The sequence below is a fragment of the Mirounga leonina genome, unplaced genomic scaffold, assembly GCF_011800145.1.
Source record: "Mirounga leonina isolate KUSES-001 unplaced genomic scaffold, KU_Mleo_1.0 Mir_166, whole genome shotgun sequence".
Lineage (NCBI taxonomy): Eukaryota > Metazoa > Chordata > Mammalia > Carnivora > Phocidae > Mirounga > Mirounga leonina.
In genome coordinates, this window is record NW_023270418.1 from 24,234,370 (window position 1) to 24,254,003 (window position 19,634).

General features: G+C 47.4%; 1 protein-coding gene across 44 annotated transcripts in view; it reads left to right on the plus strand.

The window, feature by feature from the left end:
- Positions 1-19,634, plus strand: part of MADD (MAP kinase activating death domain) — a 40,313-nt gene that overhangs the window by 5,914 nt on the left and 14,765 nt on the right. For 4 of the 44 annotated variants that reach the window (XR_004680709.1, XM_035012736.1, XM_035012735.1 and 1 more), the window contains 22 exons: positions 563-676; positions 1,357-1,437; positions 3,210-3,388; positions 3,682-3,917; positions 4,138-4,294; positions 5,433-5,536; positions 5,627-5,817; positions 6,195-6,448; positions 6,695-6,834; positions 7,609-7,710; positions 8,993-9,052; positions 9,393-9,495; positions 9,856-10,042; positions 10,139-10,289; positions 10,818-11,024; positions 13,798-13,898; positions 14,635-14,718; positions 15,061-15,219; positions 18,113-18,221; positions 18,500-18,562; positions 18,792-18,912; positions 19,017-19,122. Coding sequence is in view for 43 of the 44 variants with exons in the window: in XM_035012736.1 (XP_034868627.1) it covers positions 563-676; positions 1,357-1,437; positions 3,210-3,388; positions 3,682-3,917; positions 4,138-4,294; positions 5,433-5,536; positions 5,627-5,817; positions 6,195-6,448; positions 6,695-6,834; positions 7,609-7,710; positions 8,993-9,052; positions 9,393-9,495; positions 9,856-10,042; positions 10,139-10,289; positions 10,818-11,024; positions 13,798-13,898; positions 14,635-14,718; positions 15,061-15,219; positions 18,113-18,221; positions 18,500-18,562; positions 18,792-18,912; positions 19,017-19,122 (3,009 nt within the window). In the remaining variant the exon portion in view is untranslated. The remainder of the gene's footprint in view (positions 1-562; positions 677-1,356; positions 1,438-3,209; positions 3,389-3,681; positions 3,918-4,137; positions 4,295-5,432; positions 5,537-5,626; positions 5,818-6,194; positions 6,449-6,694; positions 6,835-7,608; positions 7,711-8,992; positions 9,053-9,392; positions 9,496-9,855; positions 10,043-10,138; positions 10,290-10,817; positions 11,025-13,797; positions 13,899-14,634; positions 14,719-15,060; positions 15,220-18,112; positions 18,222-18,499; positions 18,563-18,791; positions 18,913-19,016; positions 19,123-19,634) is intronic. The other 40 variants (XM_035012737.1, XM_035012757.1, XM_035012759.1 and 37 more) reach the window with 27 other exon arrangements.

The following is a 19,634-nucleotide window of genomic DNA, read 5'->3' on the forward strand; positions in this document are numbered from 1 at the left end:
TCCAGCTCTGTCCAGCTCTGAGGGAGAATGATCGATAGCAAGAAGTTGTAAATCAGTACTTGTCTTCAATCCCTTATTATAACTTATTTGTCTGTAAAACATGACCTAACTTGAACTGATTTGATGGCAAAACCTATGTTATTTATGGTTTTTACTTTCAAAGTAAATGTTGGGGCGCCTGGGTGGCTCAGTCAGTTAAGCGTCTGCCTTCGGCTCGGGTCATGATCCCAGGATCCTGGGATCGAGCCCTGCATCGGGCTCCCTGCTCAGCAGAGAGCCTGCTTCTCCCTTTCCCTCTGCCTGCCGCTCTGCCTACTTGTGCTGTCTCTCTGTCAAATAAATAAATTAAAAAAAAATCTTAAAAAAAAAAAAAAGAAAAAAGAAGAATATACATTGTTACCATTCTAAAATCTGAAAAATTGTGAATGCTGAAACACATCTACCCTCAAGAGTTTTGGAAAAGAGATTGTGGACCTGCATTTCCTTATCTGAAAAGATCCTGATTCTTTAAGTGATCAGAATAGGTTTAGTTTTTGTTTCTTACCCTCTTTTCTTTCCACAGCTGCTGTTGGCTCCAACTCCGTACATCATTGGGGTCCCTGCTAGCTTCTTCCTCTACAAACTGGACTTCCGAATGCCCGATGATGCCTGGCTGGTGGATCTGGACAGCAATAGAGTGAGGCTCTTGGCTGAGGGACTGTAGAGTCTAATAGGATTTCTTTGTCTAGTGTTTTCTTTTTCTAGATTATTCCCAGGAAGGTCCTCAGTTAGGTGATTTCTCTTGTGTGACTCATTGAAACAATTTTTTTAAATGCTTAGCTTTTACTTTATTGGCTTAATAGTCCCTTGGTTAGGGCTCAAAGGAGGGTAAGATTCAGTTTTGCCAGAATGAAGTGCTGCCTTGCCTCTAGGAGCAGTAGGGCAGTCGTGATTGTGGGAACACTACACACAGTATAGCTCACCTGATGGTTTTCCTGGGGTGTGGTTTCTAGTAAGAAAGTGTCTTTCAGTGCAGACTTAAAATGTATATTAATATTCTGTGGCGTGAATACATTCAAACTTCAGCAGGAACCCTTATATGTGTTCATTGTAAAACTTTAAAAATACAAATAAGTGTAAAGAAATAAAACCACAGTCCTATCACGTAGAGATAGTCACCAGTAACATTGAGGTGTATTTCTTTTTAGGTGTGTATGTGCATATTTTATACATACGTGTATATACGTAATATATGTGCTCACATATAGGTGAAAATATTGCCTATACAACTTACTATTTTTGTTACTTACTCTATGTAAGAGTAACTCCTGAGCAATTAATTCTAAGCTCATGCCTTTTATCTTTTTCCTGGTGCAGGTGATTGCCCCCACCAATGCAGAAGTGCTCCCAACCCTGCCAGAACCAGAATCCTTAGAGCTGAAAAAGCATTTGAAGCAGGTGGGTGAAGAGTGACGAAAAGGAAGGGAGCAGTGGCTACTCTAGGTCGGCCATAGGCTGTAGCTGTCGTAAGAGCCACTTTCCTTTCAGACGTCAATGGAATAGATTTTCTTAGCTAAGAAGAGGTGTGTCCCATTTCTGGGTGTCAGGATGAATCTCAAAAAGGGCTTTTATTTACTTATTTTTTTTTAAGATTTATTTAGTTTTAAGAAAGCACGTGGGGAGAGGGAGGGGCACAGGGAGAGAATCTCAAGCAGGCTTCCCACTGAGCATGGAGCCCAACACGGGGCTGGAGCCCACTACCTTGAGATCATGACCTGAGCCGAAACTAAGAGTCGGACATTCAACCGACCGAGCCATCCAGGCTCCCCTCATGTCTACCATTCTTTATGGCCTTAGAGCATTCTGTCAGTCTTGTAAGGAAGGAGCTAGTCATTTGGACAATCTGACTCCTTTTATATTTTCCTCTTGAATTGATTTCTAGGTCCCTGTAGAATGCTTTCTTCAAAAATTCCTCTCTTTGGGGCGCCTGGTGGCTCAGTCGTTAAGCGTCTGCCTTCAGCTCAGGTCATGGTCCCAGGGTCCTGGGATCGAGCCCCGCATCGGGCTCCCTGCTCTGCGGGAAGCCTGCTTCTCCCTCTCCCACTCCCTCTGCTTGTGTTCCCTCTCTCGCTGTCTCTCGCTCTGTCAAATAAATACAATCTTTAAAAAAAAAAAATTCCTCTCTTTGAGTAATCCTTTAAATACATTTTTCATTGATTGATTTTCTTCCTCTTCTGCATGCTGAACACAGTACCTGAAGGTAAAATACGATAGGGTCCTATTCCTTCGCCCTTTTGTGTGTGTTATGTAGGACCACCAGTAGATGACTCCGTATTTTTTTATAGGAATCCTTGTTCTCATCTGAAGGGTTTTCAGGAATCTCCGTGTTGTCTTTGTTGCTCAGCGGTACCTCTAGATCTCTGTTTGGGTTTAACTGGGCCATTCTGTAGCATCCCTCTCCCTCTCACTTGCTTCATCCCTGCTGATGTAATATGGTGTCTTGTTACTGCAGAGACTGGTGAGGATTGCAAGTTGAGAAAGTTCTCTGCCTGCCTTTTCTGTGTTTTCATTCTTGATGATTGCTTTCGTATGACTAATGAGATGGAGAGTTTGATATGTAGAATTGTACTTTACATGTTTATAGGAGTTAAGAATCCCTGGGCTCATTAATCCTGTATTCTTACCTCTGCTACTTGAAGTGTGATTCATGGACCAGCAGCATTACCATTGCCTGAGGTTGTTAAAAGTGCAGGATCACCCCAGATATATTGAACCAGAATCTGCATTTTAACAACAATCCCAGGTGACTCCTCTGCTCATTAATATTTAAGAAGCACTGCTGGTCTAGACCAGTGGTTTTCAAACTGCCCCAAGGAGCCTCTGAGGGGCTGATTTAGGCTGGGAACACTGAACATGTGAGGTTCTGGGTTCCTTATGTCCTTCAGAGAAGCTTTACTTTTAAGTGTTTCAGTTGTTTATATTTTCATATAGATTTCAACTGAAACAACATTTCATGGCTAAAATAAATTTGAAAACTATTGCCCTGGGTTCCAGATTTGATCAAGTTGCCTTGAGCTAGGTTGGCTTAAACTGAAAGGCTATATAATTCAGATTATCTTCTAAAGGTTAAAGTATTTGGATTCTTATGTCAAAGGCTCTTTCCTAGGAGATGAGATTGACCAGCTGCCCAGGAATCTGCATTCCATAGGGGATTTCTTGTTGTTCCACAGGCCCTTGCCAGCATGAGTCTCAACACCCAGCCCATCCTCAATCTGGAGAAATTCCATGAAGGCCAGGAGATCCCCCTTCTCTTGGGAAGACCTTCTAACGACCTGCAGTCCACACCTTCCACTGAATTCAACCCACTCATCTATGGCAATGATGTGGATTCTGTGGATGTTGCAACCAGGTACGACCACCATGACTGGATAATCACGAGCTCTTAAACTGGGTTCTGCTCTCTCAGTAGTTGCATTTGCCACCTTGGTAAAAGCAAAGAGAAGAACTAGTTCCTCATACTCTCAGGCCTTTTAGACCTCGAGTGAAGAAAGAGATTGATGATTGTTTAAGATTCCTCTCCCTTGGATGTTGGAAGCCTCTGAAGTGATGGCTTGGGGAGGTGGTCTGAGACCTTGGATTGCAGCAGTCCTTACAGTGCAGGGTGTGGGACTCGGATTATCTCACCATCCCCTTTGTCCCCAGAGTGGCCATGGTCCGTTTCTTCAACTCCCCCAACGTGCTGCAGGGCTTTCAGATGCACACACGTACCCTGCGTCTCTTCCCTCGGCCTGTGGTAGCTTTTCAAGCTGGCTCCTTTCTAGCCTCACGTCCCCGGCAGACTCCTTTTGCTGAGAAGCTGGCCAGGACTCAGGCTGTGGAGTACTTTGGAGAATGGATCCTTAACCCCACCAACTATGCCTTCCAGCGAATTCACAACAGTGAGTGCACCTGCCCTCTGCTCTGCCCTGCCCCCTGCTCTGCCCTGCCCCACCTTCTGCCTTTGTCCCCTGATGGCTCTTCCCTTTGCCTTTGCCTTTTCTCATCTTTGACCTGCCCCTTCCATTCCTATTTCGCTTTAGACTTTTTCCTATCTTTCTTTTATGTTCCGCTTGTTTTTTTTCTCCTTGTTGCTAACTGTTCTTTCTTCTCTTTGGGTAGACATGTTTGATCCAGCCCTGATTGGTGACAAGCCAAAGTGGTATGCTCATCAGCTGCAGCCTATCCATTATCGAGTCTACGATAGCAATTCCCAGCTGGCCGAGGCACTGAGTGTGCCCCCAGAGCACGACTCTGACTCGGACCCCACTGATGACAGGTGAGCAGCAAAACCGCTTTTTAAGGTAAAAAGGCTGTCACTAGCCCTTATTGAGCACAGTGGCGAAGTCTCATAGGACTTAGACGTTAGTTAGTCTTTGAAGCCTTGGTTATATTTTGGTTGATTGTTTTGTGTTAGCTTACTTATTTTATCTTGTTCCCTGGCCTTGATTAAAGAGTGCACCTCTTTTTTTTTTTTTTAAGTTTTTTTTTAAAGACTTCTTTATTTGAGAGAGAGAGAGAAAGAGCACACGGAGGAGTGGAGGGTGAGGGAGAGAAGCAGACTCTGCTGAGCGCAGAGCCTGACGTGGGGCTCGATCCCCCAACCCTGAAATCATGACCTGAGTCAAAATCAGGAGTCGGATACTTAACCAACTGAGCCACCCAGGCGCCCCCCCCTTTTTTTAAGTTTTTAATTTTAATTCCAGTGTAGTTAGCATACAGCGTTATATTAGTCTTAGGCGTACAATACAGTGATTTAGCAATTCTACACATTAGTCAGTGTTTATCGTGATAAACGTACTCTTTAATCCCCATTACCTATTTCACTCCCCACCCTCCTCCTCTCTGGTAGCCATCAGCTTGTTTTGTATTGTTAAGAGTTTCTTGGGGTGCCTGGGTGGCTCAGTTGGTTAAGCGACTGCCTTCGGCTCAGGTCATGATCCTGGAGTCCCGGGATCGAGTCCCGCATCGGGCTCCCTGCTCGGCAGGGAGTCTGCTTCTCCCTCTGACCCTCCCCCCTCTCATGTGCTCTCTCTCATTCTCTTTCTCTCAAATAAATAAATAAAATCTTTAAAAAAAAAGAAGAGTTTCTTTCTTGGTTTGTCTTTTTTTTTTTTTCCTTTGTTCAATTGTTTTGTTTCTTAAATTCTGCATATGGGTGAAATCATATGGTATTTATCTTTCCCTGACCTGTTTCACTTAGTATTATACTCTGGCTCCAACCACGTTGTTGTAGATGGCGAGATTTCATTCTTTTTTATGGCTGAGTAATATTCCTGTGTGTGTGTGTGTGTGTGTGTGTATGAGAGTCCTTCCTTTTTTATTTTTCCTACTGCTGATCGCTGATTCCTTTCCCTGCCCCTTTCTTCCATTCTATTTTTATTTTTGTTTTTATTTTTGTGCTCTTCGCTCTGCAGTGGCAGTGACAGTATGGATTATGATGACTCAAGCTCTTCTTACTCCTCTCTTGGCGACTTTGTCAGTGAAATGATGAAATGTGGCATCGATGGTGACACCCCCAGTAAGTGTACTTGGGGGGATTGGCCACTCTGGGCAGGGTTTGGGGCTCTGGGGCCGTGTGGTCTGTACCTGCCACCTGGGGTTTTGGCAGGCGTGGATCCACTGACACACGCAGCCCTGGGGGATGCCAGTGAGGTGGAGATTGATGAGCTGCAGAGCCAGAAGGAATCAGAGGAGCCGGGCCCAGACAGCGAACACCCTCAGGAGAGCCCGCCTCTGCGCTCCAGCTCCAGTACCACCACTGGCAGTAGCCCCAGCATGGTCATCCATGGAGCTACTTCTGTACGTGAGGGCTTGGAAGGATGGACAAGGGTGGGATGTGGGCCATGCTTCCCTTAGAAAGTCGAGGCTGAAGCTGTTAATTTGCCTCTTCACATTCTTCCTGTCTTCATCGCCATAGGTCTCCCAGCTTAGAGCCTAGGGGACACAGTTTTGACCCCAGAAAGAACTCATCGGGCTTTGTTCAGGGCTTAGCTAAGATCCCCCTTGCATAGTTTGTGGGCACAGAGAACAGGGGTGTCACAGAGATCTTTTCTCCCACATTCCCTTGGGATAGGAGATGGGAACTTGATAGGCCTGGCTTGGCCCTGCTAAACTGAGAATACAGGAAAGTATCACTGGGCACCGGGTGACCAGTTTTTATTTAATGTGGCCTTTAGGAACCTGCCGACTCAACAGGGGTGGACGATAAGGCAGCAGGAGGTGTCTCCAAGCCCCTCCCTCCCGTGCCTCCCAGCACTGGCAAATCGAACGCAGACAGGCGCCAGACAGAAATTGGAGAGGGGTCAGTGCGCCGGCGAACCTATGACAATCCATACTTCGAGCCCCAGTATGGCCTTCCCCCTGAGGAAGATGATGATGAACAGGGGGAAAGTTACACTCCCCGATTCAGCCAACATGTCAATGGCAGTCGGTGAGAGCCTGGGGACTCCTTCTAGATGGGTGACTCAAGGACCCCATTACAGTGGACCCTGGGTGAGGGTTAATCAGAAAGTTGGAGATGTCCGAATGCTCTGGTGGCCCGCCATCCCAAGGTGGTGCTTCGATCTAGACATAGAAGTTGCGGGAAGGGAGCTGCGACAGCAGTGTAGCGTCAGGCCCACACTCGCAAGACTAGGTACCCCTGCCTGGGGCTCATAGGTGCCACTGTGCATTCAAGGGCTCAAAAGCTGCTGCGGCCCAACAGCTTGAAACTGGCAAGCGACTCAGACGCAGAGTCAGACTCTCGAGCGAGCTCACCCACCTCCACCGTCTCCAACAACAGCACCGAGGGCTTCGGGGGCATCATGTCTTTTGCCAGTAAGTGCCTTTAGCTCTCCTGCCTCTGTCGCATTTTCTCTGCAGTAGGGCCTGGCCACGGTGGATGCTGCTTAGAACTTGAGATGTAGGGCTGGACTGGTGTTACCGAGCCCCAGTCCAGGTTGTTTGGGTGACAGTGAATAAAGTATTTTCATGGGTAAAGGACAGGCACAGATTAGTCTCTATCTTTATCCCCAGAGGTTTCAGTCTGTCTCAGGTAAGATAGCTGGTCGACTGAGAAAGAGTCATTGTATTGAACGTCATATGTTTTGTGGAAATAAAGTGGTCAAATTTGATTTGGGTTCTGTATCTAATACCTTCTTTGCCTGGTGGAGGACTTTCTCGTGAACACACTTTGAAATCTACATGAGGTTGACTTTTGTGCCTAGAGAATATTTCCAGAAATGAGGGGTGGTGTCAGTCAAAGATTGAGGACAGACCAGGGACCAGATAATTATGATTGTGAGTTTTTTCAGAAGCCAGGTAGGGACAGCACCAACTTCTGACCAAAAGTGCATTAACTATCAGCTTTCCTGCTGAGTTAGCAGTTGATGAGAGACTCGGCTATTACCAGGGGAGGTGGTCAGAGAAAGTTGTTACTGGGTTTTGAGCCATCCTGGCAGTTGCCCTAAATTATAGACTTGGTCCTTTCTATGGTAGATCAGAGGTACTGGGATTATGTTTGAAAAGGAGGAAGATGGAGATGATGGTACAGTCATCAGCTTTGATTCCTTATGCTCCTAACTGCTCGCTCTCCCACCCTCCCCTTGACAGGCAGCCTATATCGGAACCACAGTACAAGCTTCAGTCTTTCAAACCTCACACTGCCCACCAAAAGTGCCCGAGAGAAGACCACACCCTTCCCCAGTCTGAAAGGTAACTACAGCCCTCCTTCCGCCGAACCAGGATTCTCCGGGAGCTATTTCAGGCCTCTGGGTGCTTGTCAGGAGCCCTGTTGTGATGACTCATTTGATCTGGCTGTGGCCCCTCATACTGCTTCTCATGGCTTTCATTGCACATGATGGGCTCTGACTGGTTTTCAGATGGAAACGATCTTCGTAGCTGAAGGGAAGGCCCTGTTATGTCATTTAGGATAAGAGCAACTGTGAGATTACTGCTGCTTCTGGGGGGATCCATAATTAACACAGGGGTCATCAGCTGCCACCAGTCATCTGCCGGGTTCCTACTGCATGAACAGAGGAGGAACTCCATCCCAGGGAGCTGGCCTGCTGGGGGTGGTTGCGAGAGCCTGGCGGTGTTCATAGAGCCAAGAAGCCTCTTACTTTGGCTTCATGTTGATGGGCCCTGTGGGTGGGCCAGATAGTATTTGGTTGGCTTCTAAGAGCAGCTAAGACCTTATTTGATTTTCGTTTGTGATCTCGGAGCGTCTGAAGGGCTCTTTAGAATTTACTCTATTGACATTTGTTTTCTCTAGCTATTGTGCTGAAATATTTAATTACAATAGAAAGCATAGTGAGAAGCAGCTCTGTATATATTTTAACTGACTTCTCTTCTCAGTGCTTAAAAACTTCAGGAATCAAAGGAGTGTTCTCTGGTGGGGATGGGAACATAGGGTAGGTAGGCAGAGGGACATAATAGCTAGAGGTGTAGGGCACAAATTCACACACGACTCAGTAGCTTAGGGGTGGAAAAGTGTTAGCGTCCCTGGCTTTGATGCAGTTGGGGAGGAAAGCAGTTGAAATGCCTTCATCGCATGCTGATGCTTCACTTCATTTATTGTCCTTCTTGCTCCCATCTGCCTCCCATCCTCACACCCCCGCCCCACTTCCCATGACAGCATCTGCAAGATGGGTCTCCTCTCCCTGCATACCCGGCAGGCCCTCTGGACCCCTGTGCTAGATGTCTCATGAAAACCAGCAGTCCCTCTTTCATGCATGTGCCTGTGTAGTACCTGAAGGTCCCTCATGTCATTTACCCTGCCCCTGGCTTTTAGAGACCATAGTCTTAAGGATGGTCTTTCCTAGAGCCTTGGTGGTTTCCTGATCTCTTGGCTTCCAGCTCTGAGGTGCCTGAGAACTAAGGTCATGTGCACTAAGCTTTGGGAGAATCCTCAGATTGTCTGACTTACAGCTCCGTTGAGGGGAACAGGGGTTGTGGTATCATGGTGCACCTACTAATTGTGTATTTTGTGTCCCAGTATTTGGGCTAAATACTCTAATGGAGATTGTTACTGAAGCCGGCCCCGGGAGTGGTGAAGGTGGGTCTTACCCGTGAGCTGTGCATGATCTTTTTTTCCTAGCATCTTCCGTGCCTGCCTGAGGGCCGTCCTCCTCATGGGGCAAGCAGTATCACATGAGTGACCTGCCTTGCCCCGTCCCCCGTGACGCCCGTGCTTGCCCATGGGCGTGCTGCTGGTGCATGTGGAGTGGCCTGAGTCTCCATCCCCACCTCCTCCACGTTGCCATGGCTGGTTTCTACCTATGTGTGATACCCCGGGGCCACCCTCACCCAGCCCTTCTGGGGAATGGGTGTGGAACATGGCTCCCCAGGGCGGTGCTGACACAGGGCTACTCTCATTCCTACCTTCCTGGCTATAGGAAACAGGAGGGCCTTAGTGGACCAGAAGTCGTCTGTTATTAAACACAGCCCAACAGTGAAAAGAGAGCCTCCATCACCTCAGGGTCGATCCAGCAATTCTAGGTAACAAATGGCTGGGCTATTTTGGAAGTTCTGTGCTAGAGGTTGCGATTCCTGTACCACTTCAGGGATGCTCAGGAGTGGGAGAGCACCTCTCAGTTGGGTAGATGAAATCAGTTCTTGCGCGCACTGCCCATTCTGACTGAATCCCCACGTGACGGTAGTAGCCCACACCAGCGAGGAGAATGAAACCACAGTGCTGGGTACGCGGGGTGGGGGTGTGGGCAGGGGGTGCAGGGGACTTGGACGCCTAGAGACATGGCTTTGTGTCTCGCCCCTGGAGGCAAGCATCTAGTCTGGTAAGTAGGGGGAGTGCTCTGCACAGAAGCTGATGACCACAGAAGTGGTGTGTGGACCCCATAGTGAGAACCAGCAGTTCCTGAAGGAGGTGGTCCACAGCGTGCTGGATGGCCAGGGCGTTGGCTGGCTCAACATGAAGAAGGTGCGTCGGCTACTGGAGAGTGAGCAACTGCGAGTCTTTGTCCTGAGCAAGCTGAACCGCACAGTGCAGTCAGAGGATGATGCCCGGCAGGATGCCATCCCCGACGTGGTCAGTGTCTGGGGTGGGGAGCTGGAATCAGCTGGAAGAGGGACCTGGACACCAAAGGCAGTTTTGCCAACTCTCACCCCTGGCTTGTTGTTGCAGGAGATCAGTCGAAAGGTGTACAAGGGAATGTTAGACCTGCTCAAGTGCACGGTACTCAGCCTGGAGCAGTCCTATGCCCACGCAGGTCTGGGTGGCATGGCCAGCATCTTTGGGCTTCTGGAGATTGCCCAGACCCACTACTATAGTAAAGGTAGGATCACACTGGCTGGGCCAGCGCCGTCCACAACTCTCTCACTGATCTCCAACGAAAGGGAACTTGTGTTTTTTGTTTTTTGTTTTTTTTTAAGATTTTTGTTTATTTATTTTGTCAGAGAGAGAGAGAGAGCACAGTAGGGGGAGTGGCAGGCATAGGGAGAATGCAGATTCCCCGCTGAGCAGGGAACCCGATGTGGGACTCGATCCCAGGACGCTGGAATCATGACCTGAGCCGAAGGCAGACACTTAACGACTGAGCCACCCAGGTGCCCCTAGGGAACTTGTTCTTTTACAAGTTTCCTGGGGCCAGGCTACTTCCCGTCAGGCTTCGGGATTTTATTTTTTAATGCATGTTTGTCTGTACTGGGTATTTTTCTCTCACGAAAAAGATGTCCGCTTTTCTTTCCTTGCACTTCTTCCATTCTCCATCCTCCTGCAGCCTTGCTTCTCCCGCCTCACTCCCATAGCTCGATTCCCACCTACTGTCTCTTTTGACCTCTTTCTCTATTCGATCTTTTCCTAGAACCAGACAAGCGGAAGAGAAGTCCAACAGAGAGTGTAAATACCCCAGTTGGCAAGGATCCTGGCCTGGCTGGGCGGGGGGACCCAAAGGCTACGGCACAGCTGAGAGTTCCGCAGCTGGGACCTCGGGCGCCAAGTGCTGCAGGAAAGGGTCCTAAAGAACTGGACACCAGAAGTTTAAAGGAAGAGAACTTTGTAGCATCTGTTGGTATGTATCACTGTGTTTGGTGTGGTGGAGAGAGGGTTCTGGCTTCTTAAATACCTCTCCCTCCTTTCAATTCATCCAGAATCCTGCCTTTCTTTTCCCCCATGCTTTGCTTTCTAGAGAGGGAGATAGGTCTGCATCCATTTCTGATGGTATTTCTTTGTACTTTTTTATCCCTTATGCTTTCTTTATAGGCACCCCCACCTACGTCTTAGGGGAAGAAGGGAAGTTTTGCTTAGAAGGCTCAGTGAGGTTTAGTGCAGGGAGTCTGAGTTCTATTCCTGGTCCCTCTTTTTATTTACATCTGAATTTCTTCACACAGTGGAGAGCCATGTGAGCTCCTGGAAGCTGTAAGAAAGTTTATAGATGCATCTTTGGTCTATAAAATTATGATCGTCTGGGCCGGTTTACCCCCATCCAACCATGACACTACCCTCAAATTTGCTTCTCTGGGGGGTGTCCAGCAACCTCATTTCCCTGGGCCCTAGGCCTCAAGGTATAGATTTCTGAATCAGCTTTTCTTTAAACCTTTCCTTACTGGACTTGATTAAGAGCTTGTTTACGTTGAATGTTTCTCCATTCCCCCTAATGCAGTGCCTTAGTGAGCTCTCTGGATGACACCTCCACTTGACCCCCTCTGTACTTGACCTTGGGTCATCTAGGTTGTGCCTTTCTTTGTCTGGTTCTGTTTCCATGGGCATTATGCTTCTAATGGATGCTTCTTTGCCACACCATTAGCAGTTGTCTTGTGCTCCCATAAATGGCGATGAGGCACCAGTCCTTCGTTGGGGAGCTCCCCTTCTCTAGCCAGCAGAACAGTGTCCTAGAGGCGGTCAACCCTGCCTTTCTCCTGCCTGATGTGATGTTCTAGAAAAAGTACCCACCCGCAAGTCTGAAGGCCTGGAGTTTTCGTCCTGTATCTGCTTCCAGCTAGGAATGAGACTTTGGGCAAAGCACTTCCTCTCTCAGGGTCTCTGTCTCCTCATCTGGGAAACAAGGAGATCGGATTAAGTAGATACTCAAGTTCTTCCAGGAAAAGAATGCTATCATCGGTATTCTCTTTTCTTTACTCCAACAAATATGCTATTCTTGACCATTTCGTGTTCCGTCACCTTTACCGGAAGCATTTTTCCTGATGACTGGCTAAGAATGGGTCACTTGGCAGGGAAGACTGATTTTGGGGGTGAATTGGATTTTTTGGTAGTGGCAAGGAGGGATGCTAACTGCCTGCCTGAGTGGCCTCTGTCCAGTCCAGCAAATCAAACAGATTGGTGCTCACGCTTCTGAACCCCTTTGGCTGGTTGAGGTGATCATCTGTCTTCTCTGGAACCTTTAAAAATTGTTGTTGCCCAGCTCATTTAGCAGAGAGAGCATGGCGTGGTGGAAGTTTAAACTGGTCCTGAGTTACATGATCTCGAGCAAAGTGCTCCATCCTTGTTAGGATCAGTTTCCTCAGGCCAAAATGGAGGAGCTTGAGCGAAGGCAGCTCCATCTCTCATGTTCTGCAGGGTTTTTACTACCACTTTCAGGCTCGGGTTAGGAATTTAGAGTCTTTAGTCTGTGAGTGGGGGAGGGGGGCTTTAGCTCTCTTGATTGTTAACCCCCCAAAATGAAGATCTCTTTATCTCTTGATTTGTAATCCTGTGCCTGAGACTGAATCAGCTTGGGTGGGTGGGTTTCCATTCTGTCTGACCAGCCTCTGACTCTGTCTGTCTTTCTCTCCTGCTTACATTGCATCTGGGGTAGAATTGTGGAACAAGCACCAGGAAGTGAAAAAGCAAAAAGCTTTGGAAAAACAGAGTAAGGAACAAATGCCCCTTCCTGTTCCCAAATCTCCCATACCTGCCAACTCCCCAGGCCCAGTTGGGGCAGGCTCCCTTTGTCAGCCCCACCCCAAATTTGCTCTTGGGAGGTATTTGGAATAAAAGCAGGTAGGTGGTATGTGACTCACAGGTATGTGACTTGTAGGCTGCTTCTTTCCCCCTCTCCTCCTAGCAATCAGGCGGTAATCAGGGCGTCTACTGAGTAAAGTCCCTTAGAACATGGTTCCCTATTGCTCCAGAGTTGGTGGGGAGAATGTTTGCCTATTTCAGTGCCCCTCATTGGCTGGTATCTCCCTCACCCGTTAGAAGGCCTGTGGGCACAGTTGGCAGAGATGGTTGCTGTCCCTCCGTGTTGAGTCTGAGGCTTCCCAGCTCTCTCTGGTGGCTTGCCTAGGCACGCTTTCTTGCTTTCTGTCATTCTGTCCTTCTGCCATACCATTGTGGGTGGGTGGGGTAAAAACGAGGGTGGTTTTTATCTCAAATGTAGAAAGGTGTAGGGTTGGGGTAGTCGGTGTCCACAGAAACAACTGGTGTTTTTGTATCTCGTTGGGCCTGTCCTTTTCTAGCCCCTTTAGACACATTTGTTGGGGAATCACTGAGTGACCTGGGGACCCTCAATTGGTTTCACACTCCAGGGAAGCTCCAACTCTTGAGTATAGGGGAATGTAGTTTAGACATTTGTTTGTGGAGCTTTCTGTCTTAGAATGATTTGCTGAGAAATTTCTCAGGTTGTGAGAGAAGGCTGCAGAACCCCTTGAGACCAGGTTTAATTTGTCCTACTTGGGTCTTAAGGCATGTGGGGACTTCTTCCGGTGGCCTGATGTGGAGGCAGTCCCTGGAAAGGTGACTGGGGCTTGCTGAGGTCTGGGACTTGGCTGTGTGCTGTCCCACTCCCCTCACCAGCCTGCCCCTGGCCTTTGTGTATGGAGTGACAGAGGTTTTCCCCTACCCAGGGCCCGAAGTAATCAAACCCGTCTTTGACCTCCGTGAGACAGACGAGAAAAAGTCCCAGATCAGTGCGGACAGTGGCGTGAGCCTGACATCTGGTTCCCAGGTTTGTGACAACTTTGTTGTGAATTACAGCGTCAAAACAACATGCATGCCCAGTGATGAGAGAATGATGAAATAAGTGTAATATATGTACATAATACGATACTAGAATCTACTGAAGACTGTGTTTTTAAAAATTTAGTGACATGGGAAGATGTTTTACAAAGCTACATGCAGTATGATTCCCATTTTATTTTTAAAATGTATGTAGAAAAGACTGAAAGGAAGTATACTAAAACCTTAACAGTGATTAATGTTAGTGGTAGGTTTATGGCTTATTTTTGTTTCCGTATTCTTTCATGTATTTTCTATAGTGAGCATGTATTTCTTTAATGTTTATTGTTTTTTGTCATGCAAGTCATGTATATCTTTTTTTTTTTTTTAAAGATTTTATTTATTTATTTATTTGAGACAGAGAAAGAGACAGAGAGCATGAGAGGGAGGAGGGTCAGAGGGAGAAGCAGACTCCCTGCCGAGCAGGGAGCCCGATGCGGGACTCGATCCCGGGACTCCAGGATCATGACCTGAGCCGAAGGCAGTCGCTTAACTGACTGAGCCACCCAGGCGCCCAAGTCATGTATATCTTATATTCAGGAAAAAAATAAACTTCTCATGACCTGTTTAGGGATGATAATAGTAGGTTGGGGTTGAGAAGAAGGAAGAAGATACAGTATTTCTTAGGGAAATGAGAGTAGATGGGACACCGCCTCTAATATGTCTGAGTTCCCATGTCGTTTCAGAGGACTGATCCAGACTCTGTCATTGGTGTGAGTCCAGCTGTTATGATCCGAAGCTCAAGTCAGGACTCTGAAGTTAGCACCGTGGTAGGGGAACACCACACTGGCATCTTGGGGGGTGGGGGTGTGAGTGCCCCTTTGGAAAAGGGGGCTGCTTTCTCCTTTGGAGGCTCTTAGTCTCGTGTCAGCTTGGTTCTCACGGTAGAGATGCTCACCTGGCGTAGGTCTGTGTGCGTGGGATCAGACCCTGAGATTTCACCCAGGGCTTCTCAACTTGTAAAGAAGGTACTTCCAGAGGCTACCTGACGCACCTTTGACGTTCAGTGCCCTTTTTTTTTTTGTTAATGGCAGTAGAGAGTTCTAACAGTTGGGCATTTCTGCGAACCCTTCGCTGAGGACTATCCCTTACTACCTTTCTTTCCTTGCCAGGTGAGTAATAGCTCTGGAGAGACCCTTGGAGCAGACAGTGACCTGAGCAGCAATGCAGGTGATGGGCCAGGCGGTGAGGGCAGCGCCCACTTGGCAAGCTCTCGGGGCACCTTGTCCGATAGTGAGATTGAGACCAACTCTGCTACCAGCACCATCTTTGTAAGTTTGGTTTACTAACAAAAGGAGATCATTTCTCTCATGAGAGGGGAGTGGGTTAGAAAAGAATGAAACATTAGGGACAATTAGAAGGAAAAGAGGAAGTAAGGAGTGGATTATCCCCATATATTTGGCTTCAAAGAAAAATGTTTTCTAAGGCTTTTTTTAGAGTTATTTTACTCCATGACCTGGGGCTTTTAGGACCCTCCCCTGAATCACTGATGAGTCCGGCTCCCCGCCCAGTCAGATCAGGGCTTCAGATCCTGGGTAGCAGTTATCCCTGTATTTACAGTAGACAAGGTGATAGGTGTCCTTGTGGCAACGCCAGGACAACAGCGACTCTCCTTCCGTGTCAGTCTGCCTCTTGCTGGGGGATAGTTTGGTTTTATTCCAGCCACTTCCGGTGCTATATTTATATAGCACTTTTTTTGTTTTAGACATTTGTTTGACAGAGGGAGAGAGAGAGAGAGAGAACACAAGCCAAGGGAGAGGGAGAAGCAGACTCCCCTCTGAGCTGGGAGCTGGACGCGGGGCTCGATCCCAGGCCCCTGGGACCATGACCTGAGCCGAAGGCAGACGCTTAACCGACTGAGCCACCCAGGCGCCCCTATTTATATAGCACTTTAAAATAGCATTTTATTGGGAGCCTGGGTGGCTCAGTCGTTAGGCGTCTGCCTTCGGCTCAGGTCATGGTCCCAGGGTCCTGGGATCGAGCCCCGTATCGGGCTCCCTGCTCCGCGGGAAGCCTACTTCTCCCTCTCCCACTCCCCCTGCTTGTGTTTCCTCTCTCGCTGTGGCTCTCTCTCTGTCAAATAAATAAATAAAATCTTAAAAAAAAAAAAGCCAGTGATCAGTTGGAATTAAAGTAATTCTTTTTAGTCCTTGCCTTTAGACACACTGCATTTTGGTGTATACATACCTCTTTAGGCAGCATTAAGCAGTCTGATACACTTGTCACTTTATTAGAGTTGAGAATCAATATTTTTTTTTTTAAAGATTTTATTTATTTATTTATTTGAGAGAGAGAGAGAGAGAGAAACAGCATGAGAGGGGATAGGGTCAGAGGGAGAAGCAGGCTCCCCGCTGAGCCGGGAGCCCGATGTGGGACTTGATCCCAGGACTCCGGGATCATGACCTGAGCCGAAGGCAGTCGCTTAACCAACTGAGCCACCCAGGCGCCCCCCCCCCTTTTTTTTTTTAAAGATTTTATTTATTTGACAGAGAGAGAGACACAGCGAGAGAGGGAACACAAGCAGGGGGAGTGGGAGAGGGAGAAGCAGGCTTCCCGCGGAGCAGGGAGCCCGATGCGGGGCTCGATCCCAGGATCCTGGGATCATGACCTGAGCCGAAGGCAGACGCTTAACGACTGAGCCACCCAGGCATCCCAAGAATCTGTATTCTTTTTTAAATAATTTTTTTAAAGATTCTATTTGAGCGAGAGAAAGTGAGAGAGAGAGAGCACAAGCAGGGGAAGGGAGAAGCAGACTCCCCACTGAGCAGGGAACTCCATGCAGGGCTTGATCCTAGGACCTGGAGACCATGACCTGAGCCAAAGGCAGACGCTTAACTGAGTGAGCCACCCAGGCGCCCTGAGAATGGATATTCCTTATAGGAGCTTATAAGTCTTTATCTTTGGTTTGTGGGGTGAATGGAAGATAAAATTTAAAGTATTTAACACTGGTGATCATTCCCACCCTCAGGGCTTTCTGTGTATGTTTCTAATAGAGCAAATGACATCCCTGAGCAAAGGTAGAGCATGAGATTGAGGGTCAGCAGAGCCGTTCGAGTTAATGGACCTTAACTCTCCCTGAGTCTAAATAGACCATTTTATTGAGAGTATTTTAAATCCTTCTAGCGTGCCTCCATTCTGGATGTTAAGATAGACATTATGGGATAGCAGTCTTGCAAGAAGCCATTCAGCTGTATGCTGCCTTTCCTGGCACCTTCCTGGGACAAATTCTTACTTGTTCTGTGCTGGTGGGTAAGGGCTGTTTTTGTACAGTTGAGTTGCTGAGAACAATTACCTAAATTTCTTGGCTCAAAAAAAAGGCTGTTTTAGCAAGAAATGAGTTCTATGAAGTCAGTATGGTCCACTGAACAAAGAACTAGGCTGTGAACCTGTAGACTGGCATGTAGACACACTAATTAGGTGTTGCCTAATAACCTTTGATCAATCGCTTCTCCGCTTAGGTTGTCTCATGAGTTGTGAAATGGGCATGAAATTTGCCTCTTACCCACTTGAAATCTTTTTTGAATGAATAGAAAGTCTAATATTGCAGAAATGGCAGGTAAAGTTAGTGATTTTTCTAAGGGCCAGATATTTCTAAGAGATGGTAGGAAAAAGGAAATTAACATTTATCCAATACCAACCATGTGCCAGGCATTGTTAAGTGCTTTATATGTATTTTCTAATTTAATTCCCGTAATGGTCCTAAGAGGTAGATATTATATAACCTTCTTTTTACAGGTGAGGAAAACGAGACTCAGAGAAGCTAAGTTTTATGCCTCAGGTCACACAGCTAATAAGAGACAGGGATCTGAACCTTGGTCAGTCTGACTTCAAAACCAGTGTTTTTTTCTGTTGCATCATGCTGCTACAGAGGATTTGCCTCTTATTTATTTATTTTTAAGAACAAAGAGTCTTATAGAGACTAAAGGGTAAAGATAAGCAGAATGAAAATGCAATTGCATGTTTTAGGAGGCAGTAACAGAAATCAGCATTATCAGATTGACTTCTGGTCAAAGCCTTGAGGCAAGCACAGTAGCAAAAGCAGGACTGCTAGAGTGCATGTTATTAACGGAGGGTAATGGGTGTGTGGGCCTCTTAGTGCGCTGCGCGGCTTACTGTGCCCTATCCGTCGGTACCTTTGTCAGCTGACCTATCACCTCTTTGTAGGGGAAAGCCCATAACTTGAAGCCAAGTGTCAAGGAGAAGCTGGTGGGCAGCCCAGTTCGCTCGTCTGAAGATGTAAGCCAGCGAGTCTATCTCTACGAGGGACTCTTAGGTGAGACACAGACTGGGAAGGCCTCTTGCACTGGAGGAAAGCTGGACTCAGATGGGGAAGAGGGTGGCACCAGATGGATAGCTGCTCAGCTCTGTGCTGGTCTCAGTGCTGATGTTAGAGGGCGTGTTTATATCTGAAGAAGGTGACCTACTGGGTCTGGAAAAAGCCGTAGGTGAGCACTAGAAGAGACTGGATTTTGGTATTAATCAACAGCCTCTGTCTTTCTGTCTGTCTTTCCTTTCTTGCTACCATGGTCCTTCCTGCTCACAAACTGGCAGGAAGGGACAAAGGATCGATGTGGGACCAGTTAGAGGATGCGGCTATGGAGACCTTTTCTATAAGTAACCACCTTTCTTTGTGTGCTGTGTTCCTCCCTCCTCCTCGGGAGGGGCTGGGCCTCACTTGGAGGAGCTGGGCTGGTGGCAGGAATGTTAGTTCTGGGGTGGAGAGGCTCACGTTTGCTTTTCCTAGAATTTGTCCCTTTTATCTGGAGTTTACTCTTTACTTTGGTTTGGCAGCTGTATTCTTTATATGTTAAATAAGCCCCTAGAAAAATTCCGTTCCATGCAGGCAAAGAACGTTCTACGTTATGGGACCAAATGCAGTTCTGGGAAGATGCATTCCTAGATGCTGTGATGTTGGAGAGAGAAGGAATGGGTATGGACCAGGGTCCCCAGGAAATGATCGACAGGTATGAGACTTAGTAAACACTTGGAAAATGCAAACTCAGCCTCTTCCAAATTAGTTCTGTGATCTCCCACCTGAGGGCCGACTTGTCGCTGGTCTCCTGCTTAGGTACCTGTCCCTGGGAGAACATGACCGGAAGCGCCTGGAGGATGATGAAGATCGTTTGCTGGCCACGCTTTTGCATAACCTCATCTCCTACATGCTACTGATGAAGGTAATGTCGATTTCACTTGTGCCTAGCTACTGCTGATGGCAGAAGGGCGAGGCTTGTTCCTGTAACCTAAATTCTGGGGCACTTGGGAAGCTGTCAGAGCATCTTACTAGGGCTCTCTTCCTGATTGAAAGTGTGAGGTCTCTCTGCAGCTCACACATGACCCATTTGTCTGAAGCTGCCAGGCTACTGTGCTAAGGAATGTTGTAAAGATGAGTGGTGATTCCATACCATTTGTTTATTTTGAATCTTATTTTGTTTTTATTGAAAAAAATTTTGCAGGGGTACCTGAGTGGCTCAGTCAGTTAAGCATCTGCCTTCGGCTCAGGTCATGATCCCAGAGTCCCGGGATCGAGGCTTGCATCGGGCTCCCTGCTCAGCAGGGAGCCTGCTTCTCCCTCTGTCCCTCACCTTGCTTGTGCTCTCTCTCTCGCTCTCAAATAAATAAAATATATTTTTTAAATAAATAAAAAATTTAAAAAATATTTTTAAGTAATCTCTATGTCTAGCATGGT